Source organism: Pituophis catenifer, unplaced genomic scaffold (genome assembly GCF_029215685.1).
Source record: "Pituophis catenifer annectens isolate HBS135680 unplaced genomic scaffold, rPitCat1.0.hap2 SCAF_7, whole genome shotgun sequence".
Lineage (NCBI taxonomy): Eukaryota > Metazoa > Chordata > Lepidosauria > Squamata > Colubridae > Pituophis > Pituophis catenifer.
This window is the reverse complement of record NW_027256887.1, coordinates 67,289,374-67,310,596: the sequence shown is the minus strand read 5'-3', so window position 1 is coordinate 67,310,596 and position 21,223 is coordinate 67,289,374. Positions and strand designations below refer to the sequence as shown.

General features: G+C 40.2%; 1 protein-coding gene across 1 annotated transcript in view; it reads left to right on the top strand.

Moving 5' to 3' along the window:
• Positions 1-10,909, top strand: part of RFX4 (regulatory factor X4) — a 37,566-nt gene extending 26,657 nt beyond the window's left edge. Inside the window, exons 12-15 of the mRNA XM_070947148.1 lie at positions 850-1,011; positions 3,722-3,884; positions 4,223-4,361; positions 10,637-10,909. Of these exons, the coding sequence (XP_070803249.1) occupies positions 850-1,011; positions 3,722-3,884; positions 4,223-4,361; positions 10,637-10,909 (737 nt within the window). The remainder of the gene's footprint in view (positions 1-849; positions 1,012-3,721; positions 3,885-4,222; positions 4,362-10,636) is intronic.
• The last annotated feature ends 10,314 nt before the right edge of the window (positions 10,910-21,223 follow it).

Here is a 21,223-nt window from a genome sequence, read left to right as displayed (position 1 = left end):
GCATTAAAGGCTAATATGCTGATGCATCATACAGAAGGAGAAAGACTTATCTACAGTGGCCACCAAACTTTTCTAGAGACTGCTTTATACAAAGTTCTCTCTCCCACTTTAGCAAAATAGCAACAAGCCCTTTCCTGAAGATCAGAAAGGCACATTAAAATCGCAGCTGCTTCCAAATTACTCTCAAAAGTAGCTGCTATTGTGCAGTAGCATTCCCACCAGTTTTCTCCAATTTGATGCATTGCAGTTGTGTTATATTTAAATTCCTGTTACATCCAGACAGTTTGGCAAGTTAACTTCAGCTGTCTGAAGCTAGACTCCTCGTTCTAGATATTCTCAATGCACATGGACTGGTTCCATTATATTATTTACTTTTTTTTTAATGCACTCCGCTAAATTAAGTTAATTCATTTGATTTAGGTTTATTTATTTTATTTACATGTTGTTAATAAATATCATCAGTAATTAATATTCATTCATTAGCTATTTATTTATTTATGTCCTATCTTTAGTATTTTTACAAATAACTCAAGATAGCAAACATACCTAATACTCCTTCCTCCTCCTTTTCCTCCCCTCCCATAGCAACAGTTCTGTGTGGTGGGTTGGGCTGAGAGAGAGTGTGTGACTGGCCCACCAGAAAAGCTTCTCTTGAGGCATGGCAGATGTTTGTACTAAAGTGCCCTGAGATAAAGTAAAGTCTGCTTTAGTAGCTTGCAATATTCATTTACAATTTTATTGAAGAGGTGCTGCATCCTAAGGAAAAAAAAAAAGAATGAATAGAGAAAAAAGAATGCTGGGATATAATTCTCATGTTTATATTTTCTATTCCTTTTCTCTTGGCTGCAGTTGAAGTACGAGAAGAGATCATAGTGGCAGAACCTGTCCCATCGAGTCCCTCCCCTGTTGCTTTCTCTCCAGCGAAATCTGCCACCTCAGTGGATGTTCCATCCGTTCCCTCTCCTATAACCAGTCAGTCCCCAGAGTATGCTGGCTTAGCAACCACCACAGGTTGGTAAAGCTAAGGAGAACTGCTTGTTTATAAACCTTTGAAAGAATAATGTTGACCTAAAACTGTGAGGGAGAAGGGAGGGAGAAGTTTTCATTACACCCCAAATTTATACAGAATGAGAAATAGAATTCTTTAAGAAGACTATCCAATCATCAGTAGCATCAGTGAATTATTAGGCATAGGGCTGCAAAATTTATCTTTATTTTGAAGACCATATCAAATAAATCCTTTGAATAAAATTGGAGGCAGATCAGGGATGGGATTTGCTGACTGAGTTATTAACAAAATTCTAATCAGTTCTAAGCAACTCTGTGTGGCTTACGTTGTCTATGGAGATTCTCAGTCATCTGGGTCGTGGCTGTCCCCGAGGTGCTTTTTCAAGAGGCAACTGGACTTTCTGGTTTTTCCTTGAAGAAGTTTTTCTTCTCATCCAAGAAATGAAATGTCTTCAAAGAAAAAACCAGAGAGTCCAGTTGCCTCTTGAAAAAGCACTTTTGTGACACTGATTCTATCCAATCTGATCAGATGGGCAAAAACCATGGGAGACAGCACTGTCCCTCAAATAACCAGACCCTGTGCCAGGAAGGGCTTTAAGTTTATTAGATTTCTATACCGCCCTTCTCCCAAAGGACTCAGGGCGGTATACAGCCATATTAAAACACATAGATTTATAAAATTTAAAACCAAATTAAAATCAATATATAAAATTGGCCCGCAAATTTAAAACACACATACACCCATAATAAAATTCATATTAGGCCAGTCCGGCTTGCCGGAACAGGAGGGTCTTAAGGGCGCAGCAAAAAGTATGCAGGTTGGGGCTAAGACAGAGCTCTAGGGGCAGCTCATTCCTTTATAGGTCATAACCACATTAAATTGCATTCAGAAGCTAACTGGCAACCAGTGCTGCTCTCAGAATAGTGTTATCACATAAACACACCAAGGCATGCCCAAAACATGCTATGTTGCTACATTCTGGACCAGCTACATCAACTGAATGGTCTTCAAGGATAGTCCCATGTAAAGCACAGCACTGTGATCTATCTGCGAGGGGATTAGGTATGAGTGATCATTTGGAGAGCTTCCTGATCAAGAAATGGGTACAACTGTCAAGGGCTTTCTTGGCTACAGTGGCCACCTATTCTTATTGAGGTAAAATGACCCCCAGGATTGTGCATCAGTCGTCCAGGACTAAAGAGCAAAAATTCTGGGGGAAACAAAAATCCATAGCCACTCAGGCTAGGATTGAGTGTGAGTTTGTTTCTCCCCATTCAGATTCACACAGTCTCTAGACACCAGAACAGGACATTGACAGTGTCATTTGGCTGACCCTAGATGAGATTACAGTTGAGTGTAATCTGCATATTGATGATCATTGAATTCTGAACCAGTTGATGGTTGGCCCCAGAGGTTTCATGTAAATGTTAAACTAGGAGGGAAGAATGTATCAAGCCCTGAGGCACCTCATAAATGAGGGCCAAGGGTGTGACCTCTCCCACCACTACCACTAACTAGATTATTGTTAACTGGACTAGCAACTATCAAAGGAGGAAAAACATTGCCACATAGTGCCTCACACTCTTACTCCTGCAACCTGTTCAAAGGATACCATGGTCAAAAGGCTGCAGCGAGATCAAGAAACACACAGATGAACATATCCCTGACATCCCAGCTTTGAATTCTTGCAGCCCAAGTACCATAACCCAACTCTTAAAGAATATACTGAAGTTTTTGCATGGACTCATAATTACCTAATATCTGGACCCTCACAAAAGATAGGAAAACTGGACTTAACACATGAAGAGAAAGATTTGTGATTTTAATGAATATGAGTGATCCAACCTGCTTTTCGTATAGTGCTTCTCTTCCATCCAGTTTTTACAAAAGAATTATTTCCAAGAATCTTAAACCAAATGTATTTCTGAGATAAGCACAGAAAAAAAGACATTTGGAATGGAAGGAAATAAGATGGAAACAAATTCCCAACACTGGTATTCTGTTGTTCTAGCCCCATCCCCATCCTTGGTCATTTTGGTTAGTCTTTTCTACAGATTTTCCAGTCTATAATATCCTTTTTATTTATTACTTATTAAATTTATCGGCAGCCCATCTTACCTCAGGGTAAGATGCAATTTCTGAGTTGCAGCAATCAGAATTTCCTTCCATGACATAATGAAAATGGCCTTAGAGAGAAAGTAAATACCACATGCAAATGCCTACAATAAAGTCCTGATTACCACTTTTACTAAAGAAAAAGGTTTGGAAAGACTGTTTGGAATGAGTATATTAATTAATTATATATTAATGTGAGGAAGGTGGGAAGGTAAATACTTCTAGCCCTTGCCATTTTTCTACTCCTGTGCTACCACGCCTATTCAGTCATCTTCTGGGAACAATTTGCAAGTGTAAACCTCTCTGGAATCTGAGACAAATAGTTAGGAGACAAAACTAACTATTGCAAGGCAGAGGTACATTTGCAATCATCTCTTCCTCAGTCTGACCCCAGTTGCGCTCTTAATACTGAATCATTTAAAGCAAGTGTGTCCAACCCTGACAATTTAAGACCTTCACCACCACCTCCTCCTCCTCCTCCTCCTCCTCCTCCTCCTCCTCCTCGAATCTACAAGATCTACAGAGCATCCTTGCATTTGATTTTAGTGGAGATTATACAGTATTTCGAAGCTAACTGACTCTTTCTGCTTTACGTAGGGGCCATGCAGTCCTATACATGGTCTCTCACGTACACTGTAACTACAGCTGCTGGATCACCTGCTGAAAACTCTCAACCGCTGCCTTGCATGAGAAGTCCTCACGTTCCTCATTCATCTGTGACACACAGGATACCTGTTTATCATCACAGAGAAGAGCATGGGTAGGTTAATACTTTTTTTTTTTGCAGCCCCTTTGAACTATTTTTTTATTTATATCCCACGATTATTTTTTTTTCAAATAGTTCAAGGCGGTATCTCCAAAACCCCTTCCTCCTCCTATTTTCCACACAACAACCTTGTAAGGTGGGTTGGGATGAGAGCGAGTGACTGGCCTAAAGTCATCTAGCTGGCTTTCATGGTTAAAGTGGGACCTGAACTCACAATATCTGGTTTTGTAGCCTTGTACCACTAGACCAAATTAGCTTCTCCAATTAGCCTCAGTTTGGAGAAGGGATTATTGTATGAAATACAGTTCCAAGATTCCTCTGTGTTTTTCCAGGTACACAGGAAGTTACAACTATGGTACTTACGGAAACCAGCACTCCCACCCAATGCAGAGCCAGTATCCACCTTTACCACATGACAGCACTATTTCTGCACCCCTCCATTATTCAGCTTATCACAGAAACTCTTCACAGGTCAGTGTCCATCCCTCCACATCAATTTCCTAATTCATTATGTTAAATCAGGGCCCCACCCAACCTTTTGGGCACCAGGGACCAGTTCCATGGAAAGAAGTTTTTCTGAGGACCGGAGGGGGCGTGGTTTTGTGGGCTGCCTGCATCCCGCGGATTGGGCTTCACTTGTTTGCATGGCCCAGTTTCTGGCATGCTGAAGACCACTGCTGGTTCATGGACCAGGCATTGGGACTCCTGGTTTAAATGAAACTTCCATCACAGGGCAACCACAAGAAGTGATTTCAAAAAATCCAGTGGCCACAAGATCAAACTCTACCCCTTTTCACATGTGCCCACTCAGTGTTTGATTATTCATTTGCTTTTAAGTTTGTTAGTTGGTAAGAAAATTGACAAAGTTCTGACAAATGCAGGCTATATTCTTGTAATATTTATGAACAGTAAACAATTAAACTTCTAAAGAGGAACTTCCAAGGGCCTCCAGGTTTGGTGTGCCTATTTTATTCTCCACAGTAGTTTACTGCTTTTGAGCAGAATAAAATAATAGGTGTGAACAAAACATGATTTTCTTTTCTTTTAATGGAGCATGGATGGGAGAATTCTCAGGTTCAGAGCACTTGCATCCTTCACCTTGTTGAAATTATTTGTATCCCATGTGCTGGTCATGTTTCCTTGGGGACAAAATGTGCAACTTGCAACAAAGCATCTCTGAGGCTTTATACTAATGTTCGAGCGACATTAACCCTAACATTGTCTTCGCTGGTTTCCTTTGGGCAAACCTACTTCACCCAGTGGATTTACCACAAACCTGCCTTCATGATTGAATTAGGAGCCTTGTAAAAATTTAACAGAAAAAAACCTTTCTTGGCTTGATGATGAGCAATACTTCACCTGTTATTTTCAGCCTGAAAAGCACAGAGAAAGATCAAGTGCCAAGCATAACACACAGGGAGGAAAAGATATAAGGAAGTTGACTAAATAACCCATGTGCATTCAAGATGCACATGGGTTATTGTCTTGGCGTCCAGAGTTCATTTAAAGCTATGCTGAAATTCATTTGGTTTCAGCTTAGACTATTGCATGAACCCAGCTGTAATGATTTATAAACCATGAGTTGTGACACAGGTGGTCAACCTATGGTTCCAAGATTACATTCAGCTCTTAAAATCTTTTATGTGGTCCCTTCTAGTACAATTATAAAAAATTGACAACATTTTATTTATTTATTTATTTAAAACATTTATATGTCCACCTATCTTATAACCAACTCTGAGCAGTTCCCAATCAAAAGTTAAAACAGAATAAAATCCATAATAAAATCATAAAACTAAGCAAAACACTAAAAACAAAAACCTGGTGCCAAGCCAAACTTCTGATATGCAGTCATCTCATTTTATTCTAGTGCTGGGAGAAAAAGCCAGGTCTTCAAAGCTTTAGAGAAGTCTGGGAGGGTAGAGGCCTGCTGAGTTTCAGGGTTTTTTTTCCATAGGGTACTGATTTATTCACATCTCCTGCTCAAAGAGCAGGTGGCAGCCATAGCTAGAGGGTCTTTGCACAGATTCATCTAGTGTACCAATTGCACCCTTTTCTGGATGGGGAACAGTGGTGGATTGCTACCAGTTTGGTCCGGATCTTGTGAACCGGTAGTAACGGTGACGGGAGGCTCCGTCCATCCGCCCAGATGTCATCACAGATGCTCTGTGCGTGTGTTGCAAACCAGTAGCAAAGATAAGTGGAATCCACCCCTGATAGGGAAGCCTTGATTCTTGTGACTCTTGCCTTAGTCACCTCCTATTTGGATTACTGCAAAGTGCTCTTAATGAGGTACATTTAAAGACCACTAGCAAACTTCAATTGGTCTAGGATGCAGCAGTGTGCAAAGTAATGGGGAGGGAGGAGCTAGGTTTACCCTTGTAACATCTCTGTTGCAAAGGCTGCACTGGCTTCCAGGTGCAATTCAAGGTGCTAATCATCACCTTTAAGCACTTTGAATATGATCACCTATTCCTAAAGACATCTTTCAGGTCAGATAGGATAGGCGTGCCCTTTCCCCTAAATATTGCCATCTGATGACAGCTAGAAGTGTGCCTTTTTTGTCATGGTTTCATACCTTCAAGAGGTAGAAAAACACATAAAAATTCTTTATTTAGGTTAACACTGTTAAAACAAATAAATAAAAAACACTTTTCTTCAGACTAAAACACCCTTTTACCTGCCCACTTTGACCTTTGTTCTTCCATAAGTAGTTATGTTTTCTACCTCCAATAGAAAAAGTTTCCTCTTGTATGGAGCTAATCCAAGTCTCAATACAATATTTATACTGAGGGGTGGGCCAATCCCAGTGGGATGAAACAGTCCCTTAAGTAGCCTGGACTCATGCCACAAAGGGCTTTAAATGTGATTACCAACTCCTTGAATTGCACCTGGAAGCAGACCAGCACCCAGTGTGGCTCATGAAGTAGTGATGTTACACAAGCCATTCTTGAGACCCCAAGAACTGCCTGCGCCTTCACACTCTGCACCAGCTATAGCTTCTGAATGCTCTTCAAGGGTAGTCCCTCATAGAACACAATTCAGTAGTCCAGCTGTGAGGTGACTAGGGCCTGAATGACTAAGTGCAAGGATTCCTGATGCAGGAAAGGCCACAACTTCCACACAACCTGAAGTTGCACAAAGAGGCTCTCCTTCCTAGCTGCGACTGCCACCTGCTTTTCGAGTAGGAGTCACAAATCCAGGAAAACCCCCAATTTGCGGACTGGATCCATCTGGGGTAGTGTGACCACATCCAGAATTAAAGATGACAAAGTCCCAGATCTCGGGGCTCCATGCACCTAGGCTCCCACAGCCTCCAGGCACCGAGAGAGGGCAGTAACAGGACAGTAGAGGAATGTATCATGAGCTAGAGTAGGATTTTTTAATTTTTTAATCACACTTATTATTATTATTATTATTATTATTATTATTATTATTATTATTATTACTACTACTACTACTACTATTACTACTACTACTACTGCAAACGTATCTAATATTCCTTCCTCTGGCTATTTTCTCCACAACAATTCTGTGAGATGAATTGGGCTGAGAGTGAATAAACCAAAGTCATCCAGTCAATTTTCATGCCTGAAGCAGGACTAGAACTCACAATCTTCTGCTTTCTAGCCTGCTGCCTTAACCACTAGACCAATATGGCTGTCTTCTGAAATAACCAATAAATTTGGTTTAAGTCTGAATTTCAATAACCCCATGATATTGTACATTAAGTGAAAGATGGAGAAGCATTTGACATGGAAAACAAGGATTGTAATATTATATATATAAAACCATCAATTTTAAAAAAATTTGTATCATGCCTTGATTTTACAACATACATTCCATACCTAATGGACATTTTTAAAAGACCAGTGAAATATATTACAACTCTGTAAGGCTAAATATTTTAAAGCAATAGTTTTGCTTTATATCAGATTTTCTAAAATATGAACAAAACTCTTAAGAGTTTTGTTAAAGAGTTGCATTCATAAGGAAAATATTTTTGCTTTGAAGAGAGACACCTTTCATTCTGCATAATCAACCAGAAAGCTGAAGGATAAGAAGAAAGATATTATTCTTCAGCCTGATCTTCAAGAACCCAATCTTGGTTGGGTGGAGGAGAACTTAAAATAGCATTTTCTAAAATAATAACGGGAAAGAACTAGAGCTCATTTCAAATATGGGGGAGAAAGGGCCTTAACAATAATCAGCTTAAAGTCACCCCAACTTAAAGGGGCCAGTGTTTCTTGTCAAGGTTCAACAGCATAGGGATGGCAAGTGAGTTGACCCAGAAAATGGTAATTTCCTGTCAAGAGCTCTCCAACAAATGTCGCCTTTATACTACGCAAAGATCAGTAGGCCCCAGTGTTTTGAGATCAGCGTGCTTAAGCACTCTTCATTAAACCGGATGCGGAGTGTGAAAGGTGATTCAGGCTTCTTGGGCAGGCATCCGCGCAGATGGTGAAGCCTTGGACACTCCAACAAGGCTGAATAGATGCTTCACTGGTGGAGTTAATAGGCAGGCAGGGTCCAAGGCGGATTTTAAAAATATTGTTTCTCAATAGTCTCTTCACTGGAAGGGGAAAAAAAGTCCCTGACTCATTTGCAATTAGCTGACCTACCCGTACAAATCTTTCCATGCTGGGGCTTCAGCCATCACAGATTTTATTGTAAAAAATACTACATATTTGCAATGCCATATTATTTTCCAGCAATTATTCTTTCTTATATTCATGACACATTCATAAACGCAGCTGCATCAACAGCGGGGGGAGTGACAGAGTTGGCTATACAGAGAAATAACTCACTGTGTCCCTGTTCCCCTTGTTTTTACAGTTGTTTATTAGCCCTTTCTTTTTCCTGGGCTTGCTTGCCTCAGAATGTTAATAAAATGAGGAATCTATGGCCATGTTTAAGGAGACTCTTTTCTTGTCTGTCAATCTGCATTGCCAATGAGAAGAAAGAGGTTTATCCGACCACGTTTCAGTAATGGCAACTATATCATATTTGCCTTCATGTACTAATACTTCAAGTTTACCCTGTTTTCTCCCTAAACTTTGAGGGTTTATAAACACTTGAGTCCTTTATGTGTCTTTGGTGTGTTTCTTATATCTCCTACTTTGTAATTGGGATTTCCATCCTTTCCATCACGCTCTACTTCATTGTGTTTTTCTTTTTTTATTTCTTCTTTCTCTTTACTGCCTACTTCCCTTCTTATGTGATTGATTATTTAGTGGTTTTTACTTGGCATTAGGTTCTAAAGGTCATGAAGATTGGCCCTCTTCTCCCCTCAATTTTAATTTAAAGCTCTTTTGATAAGATGAGCCAGTCTTTTTCCAAATATATTATTTTCAGTTCTTGTGAGGTGCAGTCCATCCCTTGCCAGTAGCCCTTCACGTAGCTCAGGGGTGTCAAACTGGATTTCTTTGAGGGCCGGATCAGCATTGTAGTTCTCTGCGGGCCAGCGGGTGTTTGTGTGTGTGTATGGAAGTGGGAGGGGGGAGACGGGAAGGACACCTCCTGCATCACTTTGCCGGCCAAAACGGGCCCTCCGTGCAGGCTGTTTTTGGCCAGGAGAGTCCTGCAGCTGGCTGTGGAGACCGAAAACGGTGGCCTGTTTTGGCCAGCAGAGACACCACAGGCTGATCCTTTGATATTTCCAGGCCAGCCCCGTGGGCCAGATTTAAGCCCTGGGTAATGCAGACCATGGTCTAGGAAGCCATGGTCTTGCCCCAGTATTATGCATTGTGTCATGCCTCAGTGAACGATACAAGAAATTATTTATTTATTTATATTGAGAAGTTTATATACATTAAAAGCCAAATCTAAAGAAAAAATAGAAAAGAAAGAAAAGAAGAAAAGGGGGCTGTAAAAAAAAACAAAGTCATGAAATATGACTTCTGTCCTCTTCAACAAACACAATCTTATAATCCTCCCTCCTATATGTCATACAAATTCTTTCAAGCCCTCACTTTTTCTACGGATTTTTTGAATCCTCAACCCATGAATTATAATATCATTTTTTCTTCTTTCAGCAAAAAAAATCCATATAAGGTTTCCATTTAGAAATGACTCATCAAATATTTATATATCTGATCGAAAATGTTTTTTTTAAAAAAAACTAGACCTTTTTCTGTTTCCAAATAAAGAATATGGTTTTCAAGTGAGGAGATACAGGTTTCAGGTAGGCCTGAAATCTGGAACAAAAAGGGTCTGGAGTAAAGGTGGAAACTGTGAATGAAAAAACTTCTTTCACATCAAGTCTTATTCCCATACAATAGAATTTACAGCTTCCTCCAATTTGCTTGATTTTTCACCTTACTTTAGTTACATGATCAGGAACTTTTCACTTAGGAATTCATTAAAACATTCAATGTAACTAGGTGTGCCTAAATGTTTGCATACAATTGTACAATATGTGATAATTCGTGATACAATGAGATAAATTTTTATTTTGTATTATTGCAATAGCAAACCTTTATTATTTATCTTGTGCTTTCTGATTTGATTATTATATTATTATTGTATACTGGGTTAAAATTCCTAGACCCACTTTGCTTTCCCTTGCACAATCACAGATTTTTGTAATTCTATATTTCCCACCTTAAAGAGTTATGGAGACAGCTCGGTCAGAATTTGCATTTTATTTATTTCTTTTCTGGGGGGCGGGGTCAGGGGGCAGGGCAGAGGAATCTGAACTGCAATTGCATGACAAATGTTTTGACAATATACTTTCGTGTTTTTAGTATCCTTTCAATAGCCCGTCTTCACGGATGGAGCCATGCTTGATGAGCAGCACCCCAAGATTACATCCATCTCCAGTTACACCTCGCTGGCCAGAGGTGCCCTCGGCAAACCCTTGTTATACAAGTCCACCAATGCATTCCACAAGATATGGAAATTCCAGTGACATGTACACACCGTTAACCACACGGAGAAATTCTGAATATGAGCACATGCAACACTTTCCTGGCTTTGCCTACATCAATGGGGAAGCAACCACAGGATGGGCAAAATAAACACAACTGGTAATAATATCAATCCTACATATTTAATTAAAAAAAAACACAGACAAAAAAGTCTATGCCTGTTAGTAGAATAATGGAAGTCTTATGTGGACATTGGTAATGACTATGAAGACGGGAAATCTCCTGGGCACGTGACTATAAGCATGGCACGCTCTACTGCTCTAGGCCAGTGCAATGGTTCCTCCAAGCAAGCAAAGTTTTAGTGCTGCTATTAGCATTCTGTAGGCCAAGGTGAATGTTCTCCATCTGCTTTGCTTGTACATAAACCTACAATTGCAGTAGAACTTATCTGCATTAGACAGGCCTATGTTCCTAAGTACACCATGTAAGCATAATGGACTTTAAAATCATCCAGTCTGGTCATAAAAAAATACAAGTCTTGATCAGTGGCGAAATCCAATTTTTTTTACTACAGGTTCTGTGGGCGTGGCTTGGTGGATGTGGCTTGGTGGGCGTGGCAGGGGAAGGATCTTGCAAAATCTCCATTCCCACCCCACTCCAGGGGAAAGATCCTGCAAAATCTCCATTCCCACCCCACTCTGGGGCCAGCCAGAGGTGGTATTTGTCGGTTCTCTGAACTACTCAAAATTTCCGCTGCCGGTTCTCCGAACTGCTCAAAATTTCCGCTAACACTTCTCCAGAACCTGTCAGAACCTGCTGGATTTCACCCCTGGTCTTGATTTAATAATCTACATTACACTAAGCTATCATAAAAAGAATCCTCTCATTTTCCTGTTTTGAGTCCATTTTTTGTTTTTGTTTTTTTGTTAAAACTGTGTGGAGCTAGCTTCTTGAAACCCTCCTTCAAAAGCTATTAATACGATTTAAAAAATGTCTAAGCCCTCAAGACAGATATGGGAGAACTTACAGTGAGGACGGCATGCTTTCTTTTTCAGCGCATGGCTTAGCATTTTTATCATTATCAACCTATACAATTTAACAGCTAGAAGTGTTGACTGAGAAGCACCCAGTTTTCCCATGGGCCAGAAATAAACCCATGGTTAAAACCAGATTGCTTCCATTTCTTCTATTTTAAAAAAAATAGATAAGATTTTAAAGTGTACTACAGGCAAGCAAGAGAAGGGTATCAGTGCTTTTCCCCTGAGTAAATATCCATTTCCCATTTCATATGCTTGTTCCATATGCTTGTTTTAGCTTCTCGGTGGAAGGTAGGCAGTCTCCATTTAGAAAAGCAGATTGGGAGGGAGCATAATCAAGGGAAAATGGAAAATAACTCCTTCCTTTTCTGTACTGTCCTTAGTTTCTCCTATAGCATTGAAGTGTCACATGTCATGCAAGTAATGGCATCATGCAACACAGCCTGTAATGCAGTGATTATAATACTGGCTTACAATCTGAGATTTGTAAAGATATTTGACATGCAGTGTTTGATTAGCATTCATATTTTCTCACTGAGACTTTGTAAATGATCCTTAAGGAAAACATATTGGAATGAGCAAATTTTTACTAAAGGAAAATGAAATATGTTTTTTGCCTCTCTTTAAAAACCTTCACTTGCTTTTTCCAGAGTTGTTACTGTTGCCCTGGGTTTCTAATGATATTTGAGGCTTTTTAAAGCAGCACGTTAGTTGTGTTTAGGTGAATTTCACTTGTACCTTTATATCATGGTGCACTTTCCTATTGATCAAATAAGTGTCACCTTAAAAAAAAGATGTGTCGCATTGAATGATCACTGCCTTAAATTACTGTGTTTTGTACTATGTTATCAGTATTTATATCACTCTATGGTTATTAAAAGTAATGCATCCTTAATTACAAGGGATTTCCACAGAACATTACTGTATGTGTGAAAGAGAAGGAGTGTATTGTAAAGACCAGGTAGGAAAAAAAACATCCGCTCTGACTAAGCAGCTCACATATGATGTGTAACATCAGCCTTAGTGAAATCCTTCCTTCCATAACTTCACATTGCTTTCCATCTGACCCCAGGCACATTTCTAGGTCTTCTTTCCCCTGAAGTTGCTGGTAAACCAATATGGTGATCTAGGGAAATGGTATACTATCTGGGGAATTCTGGGAGTTGAAGTCCATACATATTAGGAGTTGGCAAGATGGAGAAACACTGATCTAAAGGATAGCTAGTAATTGGATAGTCCATTGGGATGCGTGGAAGAGCCCTAAATAGTATCTATCAAAGTCTTGATGTTCGACATTAAGACTATGGAAATTAGCACAAAAGCATCCAAGAAGAGGGCTATTTGGACTCCTATGGGACAACTGTTATGATAAGAACCTTATGAGAGCAAAAAGAAAGCAATTGCTATGTGTGAGACTTATCATAAAAGATGACAACCAATTTATAAAGCCTGGTCCTGGGCTCCTTTGCTAAGACAATTCCTTACATTTATACAAATTTCAAAGTTGTGCCTTTTTAAACCTATTCTGTGTTATGTAAAGTAAGGGGAAATTGTATTTTTGAGCCTTATTTTTCATTGGTATTTTTGGTCAAATTCATAGTTCTTTGTGAATTTTTTTGTAGAAGAACTATTAACATAGGGTGTTATGCTTCTGTATTATATAAAAAAGCACCTAGTAATTATGGTGGACTTATTACCCTATGGGTAAGATATTACAAGAAAATCTGGCATCAGGCATTTTAATAATTGTTTTGTAAATAAAATATTTGATAGCACTCAACTGTGGTGATAACTGTTTATGGTTAAAATGGAATTGTGTTATTTGTACAGTTATCCAATATATATGTATATATATATATATAAAGACTTTTCACACTTAAATAAAAATGGAACCAATATTATCTTAATTAACTTGAAATATTTTCAGATCTAGACAGGCAACCAAGAATGGTGGTTTATATATATTACACTTCTAAATGTGTCAGAAAGATTATCTACTGTATACTACATAAAATAAAATAAGTTTGGAACCAAAGTTAAAGAAGAACTTTCCTGCTCTCTGTTCTGCAAAATATCTCTAGAGAGTTGATGGCTTGTTCGTAGGAATGATTCCTCAATTGGTATAAGAGGAATTTTCTGAAGCAAGATAGATTATATAAAGTCATATGCTCATCCCTCCTTTTCAAGACATTTGTTCCCCTCCACAAAGAATTTGGGGGAGATGTTTTCTGTATCCTGAATAACATGTGGTTTGCAGAGACTTCCCCAAATCTCCAATGATTTTCAGGATTTTTTTTTCCAGGTAGCTACAGAAAGAAGGGGAGGATTAATAGGCTGCTTATTCTTAACTATAATTATGTAAGCCGTTCCTGCAGCCATAGCCCATCAGAAATCTTCTGTGATTCAACATTTTTTAAAGGAAGTGGGGTCTTCCTATGCTTGTTCCTGAATGCTATTTCTCACTGTCCTCCCAATGTTTTAATGATCACTTAGTAATAAATTAGAGGGCCAGTTTTGTGCAGTGGTAAGACAGTACTGTCAAACTCTCAGCCCACAGACCAGGTGCGTCATGCGCTGGCCACACCCACACCCGGTTTAGTGAAGGGGGGGGGAAAGTCCCAATACATCACGTGATCAGTGGTGGGTTCCTCCCAGTTCGGCCCGGTTCCACCGAGCCGGTAGCGGTGACGATATGACATCACCGAACCGGTTCTGCCCCCCCCATCCCCTGCATTATTCTTACCTTTTATTTGGCCCCACCTCCAATCTATTGCTGTCTCCTGAGTCCCAGCTGATAGCTAGAGGGGAAAAAAACTGTTTAAACTCTTGCCGCGGGGCTTCAAAGGGCCGCCCTACAGCTGATCAGTGTTAAAAGAAAACAAATGAGTAGACTGGTGCCTGCAAAAATAAATGGGTAGACCAGTGCCTGCAAAAATAGATGAGTAGATCAGTGCCTGCAAAAATAAATGGGTAGACCAGTGCCTGCAAAAATAAATGGGTAGATTGGTACAGCTTTGCAAGTTCTTAAAAGCCTGGTAGACCAGTACCTCTGCTAAATCCTAAATAATTGTCACATGACCATCAAGCCACGCCCACAAAATAAGCCACGCCCACAGAACTGGTAGTAAAAAAAATTAGAACCCACCCCTGCACGTGATGCTGCTGTGACAACATGAGTTTGACACCCCTGAGTTAAGGCCTTAGATTAGAAACCAAGAGACTGTGAGTTTTAGACCTGCCTTATGCATGAAAGCCAGCTGGATGATCTTGGGCTCCCTCAGACCCAGAAAGTAAACAATGGCAAGCCGTTTCTGAAAATCTTGTCCAGGCAATCATCACGACTCAACACTGACTTGAAGAGACTTTTTTTAAAAATCCAGTTAATAATCAATTTAAAGAAAAAAGTTATTGAAGGAGGCTTTGAACAGGGAACCATGGCATCCCTATTTGATAAGCAGCATTTTTTTAAAAAAATCTTTTGTATTCCATCCTTTGTGTCATGGACCTGACTCAAGTTGTACAGGGCCCTATCCACAGCGGTGGGCACACACTCGACCTGATTTTTGTCTCTGGGCAGTGGATAAATGCTCGGGGTAGGGGTGAACTTTCTATCCAACCCCTGTCATGGACCGACCATTCCCTCCTTAAGCTAGACTTTTCGTCCGTCAACCCCCACTGCTGGGAGGCGGAACCAACTCGCTGTTTCCGCCCCAGGCGCCTGATGGACCCTGATAGGTTCCTGTCGGAGCTTGGGACATTTCCCACTGACCTAGCCGGCGATTCGCCAAAGGCCCTGGTGGAGGCCTGGGAATGGGCTGCCACTGGGGCACTGGATCGAATCGCCCCTTTGCGGCCTCTCCGCCAACAGGGATCCCGAGTAGCTCCATGGTTTTCCGCGGAGCTATGGGAGATGAAGCATCAGAAGAGATGCCTGGAGGGCTGTTGGAGATCGTCCCATTCCGAATCTGATCGAGCACAGTTAAGAACCCATATTAGGTCTTATCTTGTGGCAATGGAAGCGGTGAAACGGGACTATTTTGCTGCTCTCATTGCGTCTGCAGAAAATTGCCCAGCAGCCTTGTTCCGAGTGACCCGCTCCCTCCTCAATCAGGGAGCAAGGGAGGACCACTTACAAGGCAGTGCTGAGGACTTTGCACAATTTCTGCAAGACAAAGTCGCTCAGATCTGGACGGGTTTAGATTGACTGGGCAGGATCCGATGAGGAAGTGGGAGCTAGTCTTGAAGGTAACATCTGGGTTGACTTTGACCCTGTTTCCATAGATGAAGTGGACAGGATTGTGGGTAGATTGGGGGCCTCCACATGTTTGTTGGACCCATGTCCTCCTGGCTTGTTACGGCAACCAGAGAGGTGACTGGAGACTGGATCCAGGTGATTTTAAATGCTTCTTTGAGGGATGGGGTCTTCCCCGCCGTATTTAAGGAAGCGGTGGTTCGACCCCTCCTCAAGAAGCCTGCTCTGGATCTGGCCTCCTTGAACAACTTTCGTCCCGTCTCCAACCTTTGCTTCATAGCGAAGGTTGTTGAGTCTGTGGTGGCATACCAACTTCCACAATTCCTGGAGGAAACGGATTATCTGGACCCATACCAATCAGGTTTCAGGCATGGGCACAGCACGGAAACGGCATTGGTCACCCTGGTGAATGATCTCTGGCGGGCCCGGGATGGAGGGTTTTCCTCCATTCTGATGCTACTTGACCTCTCAGCGGCTTTCGATACTATCGACCATGGTATCCTACTGTGACGGCTCCGGGGATTGGGGGTGGGAGGCACTGTTCTACGTTGGTTCTCCTCCTATCTCTCGGGCCGTACACAGTTTGTTTGGGCGGGGGGCCAGAGATCCTCCCCGAGGCCCCTTGCCTGTCGGGTGCCTCAGGGGTTGGTTCTCTCCCCCCTGCTCTTTAACATCTATATGAAGCCACTGGGTAAGATTATTTGTAGTTTCGGGGTGAGGTATCATCAGTATGCTGATGATACCCAGCTCTACATCTCCACCCCAGACCAACCCAGGGATGCCCTTTCCGTGATGTTCCAGTGCCTGGAGGCGGTACGGGTCTGGATGGGTAGAAATAGTCTCAGACTCAACCCCTCCAAGACTGAGTGGCTGTGGATACCAGCATCTCCTGATCTAGTTGCCCCATCACTTCAGATGGGAAGGGAGTCGCTGACTCCCTCTGGAAGGGTTCGTAATCTCGGGGTCCTCCTTGATTCTCTGCTGTCCTTGGTGGATCATCTGACGGCCGTGACAAGGGGGGCTTTTGCACAGGTTCGCCTGGTGCGCCAGTTACGTCCTTTCCTAGACAGGGATGCCCTCCGTAGAGTCACTCATGCTCTCATTATTTCTCGGTTGGATTACTGCAATTCCCTCTACATGGGGCTGCCCTTGGGGTGCACCCGGAGGCTCCAGCTGGTCCAGAATGCGGCCGCGCAGGTTGTTATGGAAGCTTCCCGTTACTCCCGTGTAACACCTCTCCTATGCGAGCTGCACTGGCTGCCAGTTGTCCTTCGGATCCGCTTCAAGGTGCTGGTTCTCACCTATAAAGTCCTACATGGCATGGGCCCGGGGTACTTGCAGGACCATCTCCTACCGGCCTCCCACCGCCCTGTGTGGTCACGTAGGGCTGCCCTCCTCCGGGTGCTATCAGCCAGACAATATTGGCTGGTGGCCCCCAGGATGAGGGCGTTCTCGGTGGCCGCACCAACCCTCTGGAATGAGTTATCCATTGGGCTCCGGACAGCCCCTGACATCTGCACTTTCCACACCGACCTGAAGACATGGCTGTTTCAGCAATTTCCCTGATCTGCTACAAGATTTTATTCTGTTTGGGGTTTTATATTGGCTGTTTTTAGGATTTCTTATTGTTACTTAGGTTTTTATTCTGTGCGCCACCCCGAGTCCTACGGGAGAAGGGCGGCATATATATTTAATAAAATAAAATAAATAATTAAAATAAATTTGCTTTTGAGTTGAACAGATTTCACTGTCAAAAATATGTTCAGTTCTGGGACTCTTGAGAGATTATAACTCTTGGTTATGAAGGAAGTCACCTTCAATTACATATTGGTGACTGTTCATGAATAATTGCCTTCTATCTGATCTTAGATCTTTGAAGACAATTTCACTTCAGCCACAGAAAGGAGTGATTAAGTTTATTCCACCATAACTTGCTTTAATTCATAGTGTGGAATTAAATATTAATGAAATATCATGCCCAGTACTTGATCTCTGTTTTCAACAAATACATCCAACCATCCAACCAAGATTCAGAATGACAGTATTTCAGATTAGTTTTCCTCAGAAGACTTAAGTGACATCTATTTCCATATGACTATTTCCCCAAAATATTTGTGTTCAGCAATATTTCTTAGCAATTCAGAATGTTGTTTTTCAGTCTGTCATCTATCCTCAGAATTTTCACTAAATGCATGTCAGTGGTCATGAAGGTCATCTTAATCTAATGGGCATTCACAATTACAGTATTTCAATTATTGTCTTCATTTTTTTAAAAAAATGTTTTTATTATGCATTTTCCTTTATTATACATAACATTTCCATTTCTGCAACAGCAGTGTACTGTCTGTATCAAATCTCTTTTAAATACATAGTTTTATACACACCATAATTATAACCATTTTTCTCATAATACATAAAATGTAATCTTGCCTTCTAATCACCCTATACAATTTAATCTATAATCAAGTGTAGTCCAGTGTTAATATTGCTTATGGCATTTATTGCTTATATATATATATTTATTTTGATTTTGATTGTCCTTAATTATAAATTACTAACTTCTGATTTTATTTTCTAACCATTTATAAAATAGGTCCCAAGTTAAATAATACTCTGTTTCCTCTATCCTTCATTTTCATCGTTAACCTGTCCATTTCGGCAGTCTAATATTTTCTTTATTACATTTTCATCTATAGTTATATTTTCATTTTTCCAATTTTGGGCATACATAATTCTCGCTGCCGTCATCACGTTTAATATTAAATATGTAATTCTTTTATTATATTTTCCCAGAAATATACCTAGCAAGAACAATTCTGGTTTTAAATCTATTCGTTGCGTTGTCATTTCTTTTAACCACCTTTTTATCTTTAACCAATATTTTTTCACCATTGGACAAGTCCATCACATATGGTAATAGGAGCCCGGTATCTGTTTAAATTTCCAACACACTGGCAATATGTTTTGGAATATCTTTACCATTCTTGCTGGTGGCAAATACCATCTGTAGAACATTGTGTAAAGGTTTTCTTTATATGTTGTTGACATCATTAGTTTGTAGTTTCTTTCCCAAAGTTTTTGCCAATTGTCTAATTCTATAGTATATCCAAAGTTTTTGGCTCATACTATCATAGTTTCTTTTACATGTTCTTCTTCCATTTTAAAATTCAATAAGTAGTTATATATTTTCTTTATTAGTTTATCATCTGTCCCTAGAAATAGCTGAACTAGTTCTAGAGGTTCTTTATAGAATCCATATATTTCTGCATCTTTCTTGTATCTCGTTTGTATTTAGATATATGGCCGCCAGTCCAAATCGTGGACTGATTTTATAGTTCCTGTTTCTATTTTAAGTCCCCTTGTTAATTATTGTCTTCATTTTATCAGCCAGTATACTGGAACTACCCTAGTTTCTGAATTCTCAGCCACTGGGTCATATAAATATACAGAAATCCTGTCTAGGCCTTTCCCAAGTCATAGATCAGGTTCTGTCTAGATTCTCAGTCAACATGGGCTTTAATACCATCTCTTCAGGTCCTAATTTCCACAATGAACATGCAACATGCATGGGTTTGTACATGGTCTGACCAGAACTGATTTATCGCCATTTTCCACTCAAGATGGGATCCCCAAAGATGGGTCTTGATTCTCCCTTTTGTAGGTAGGTTTATTCTATTACAGTTGTCACTTTTTAATGGCTACAGATACCTCCTGAACTGGTTAGGTAGTCCATTGTGCTGATTCATTGTGAGGAAAAAAATGGATGCTGAAAGAGCAGTTATGTCCCTAGCTCCCAATTCAGAAGCCTACTTCAATAATTTTCCTTAGGTTGTTTATTAACTGGGTTTTTTTTTTGTAATTGTTGTTGTAGTTGTTGACATGATGATTCTCTAGTCAAGTCCCTGCATTTTTATTTTTATTTTTTGCAAGATATTCAGAAGTGATTTGTCACTGCCTTTTTCCTAAGATTGAGACAGAGTGTGTGGCCAAGGTCATCCAGATAGTTTTGTGCCTAAGGCAGGACTAGAACTCACAATCTCCCACTTTCTAGCCTGGTGCCTTAACCATAATACCAAACTGGCTCTAAATCATATAAATACCCAAAGTAAACTGCAACACCCACAACTTCAAAATGTTAGGTTTATACATAATAGATGTTCCTGATTAATCCTTCATCATTGGATCTGGAGAGAATTGTCAGTAATTATCTTCATCAGATGGTAACCAAACTATTATCCAAATATCAAAATGATGCACAAATGAGATTACTCAGAATGCTTGTAAATTCTCATGACTGAGATTGTTTCAAAAAGTTGTAGTAGGTAGTCCTCAATAAATCTGTAGCTGCTCTGTGGCTGTGGCATGGGGAAGGCATGCCTCATAATTTGGAGATGTAGCATTTATCTCTGTGTGAATTGGATGGCTATATGCATTTTCATAAATAAATTTCTTAAATAAAAGTGATAATATAAAGTCTGAACTTTTGGAAGTAGATTAGTACACTGGCAAATTGTTTCTTGAAATATGTTTCCCATGGCAATACAAATTTGATTTACCATAATTATCTTCCTCCATTCATCTCCAGTTGTTGAGTATGTATCCTAGTCTAGACAAGGGGAGAAAAAAGAAACAATAGTTCCCTTTTGTGAATTTCTTTAGTTTATTTAGATTTTACGCCAAGTCTTATTGTCCTGTGATCATTTCCACCCTTAGAGGATGTGTTCATTGACAATGTTTACACATTATTCTAAGCTGAAATGTGATTGGTTGTTCACAGTTCAGGGAACAACAGTCAACCAATTAGATCAATTCAATTAATCATGATTAAATAATGATTAGTAAATGCAACTATTGAATCTATTTGTGATAGTGAACATACACACACATATTTTTTAATACAAAGGTTCTTTAGTATAAGGTCTCTGTAGTATCTCTAGAATCTTCAACTACAGGTGCTTAGCACTGAATCTGGTTCCTCTGCATTCAAAACATGCTTTTGCTCTGATTTTACTCCTATGAAATGTGAACACCATTGCAAAGGTTCCTTTTAATTTCCTGTTAACACCTATCTAATAAATACTGTGAAATTATCATTGGTTTTCCTTATGGTATAGCAATTGCTTGTATGTATGAAAATTTACACAGAAGTTGGCAGTGATTTGCATTACATTTGCA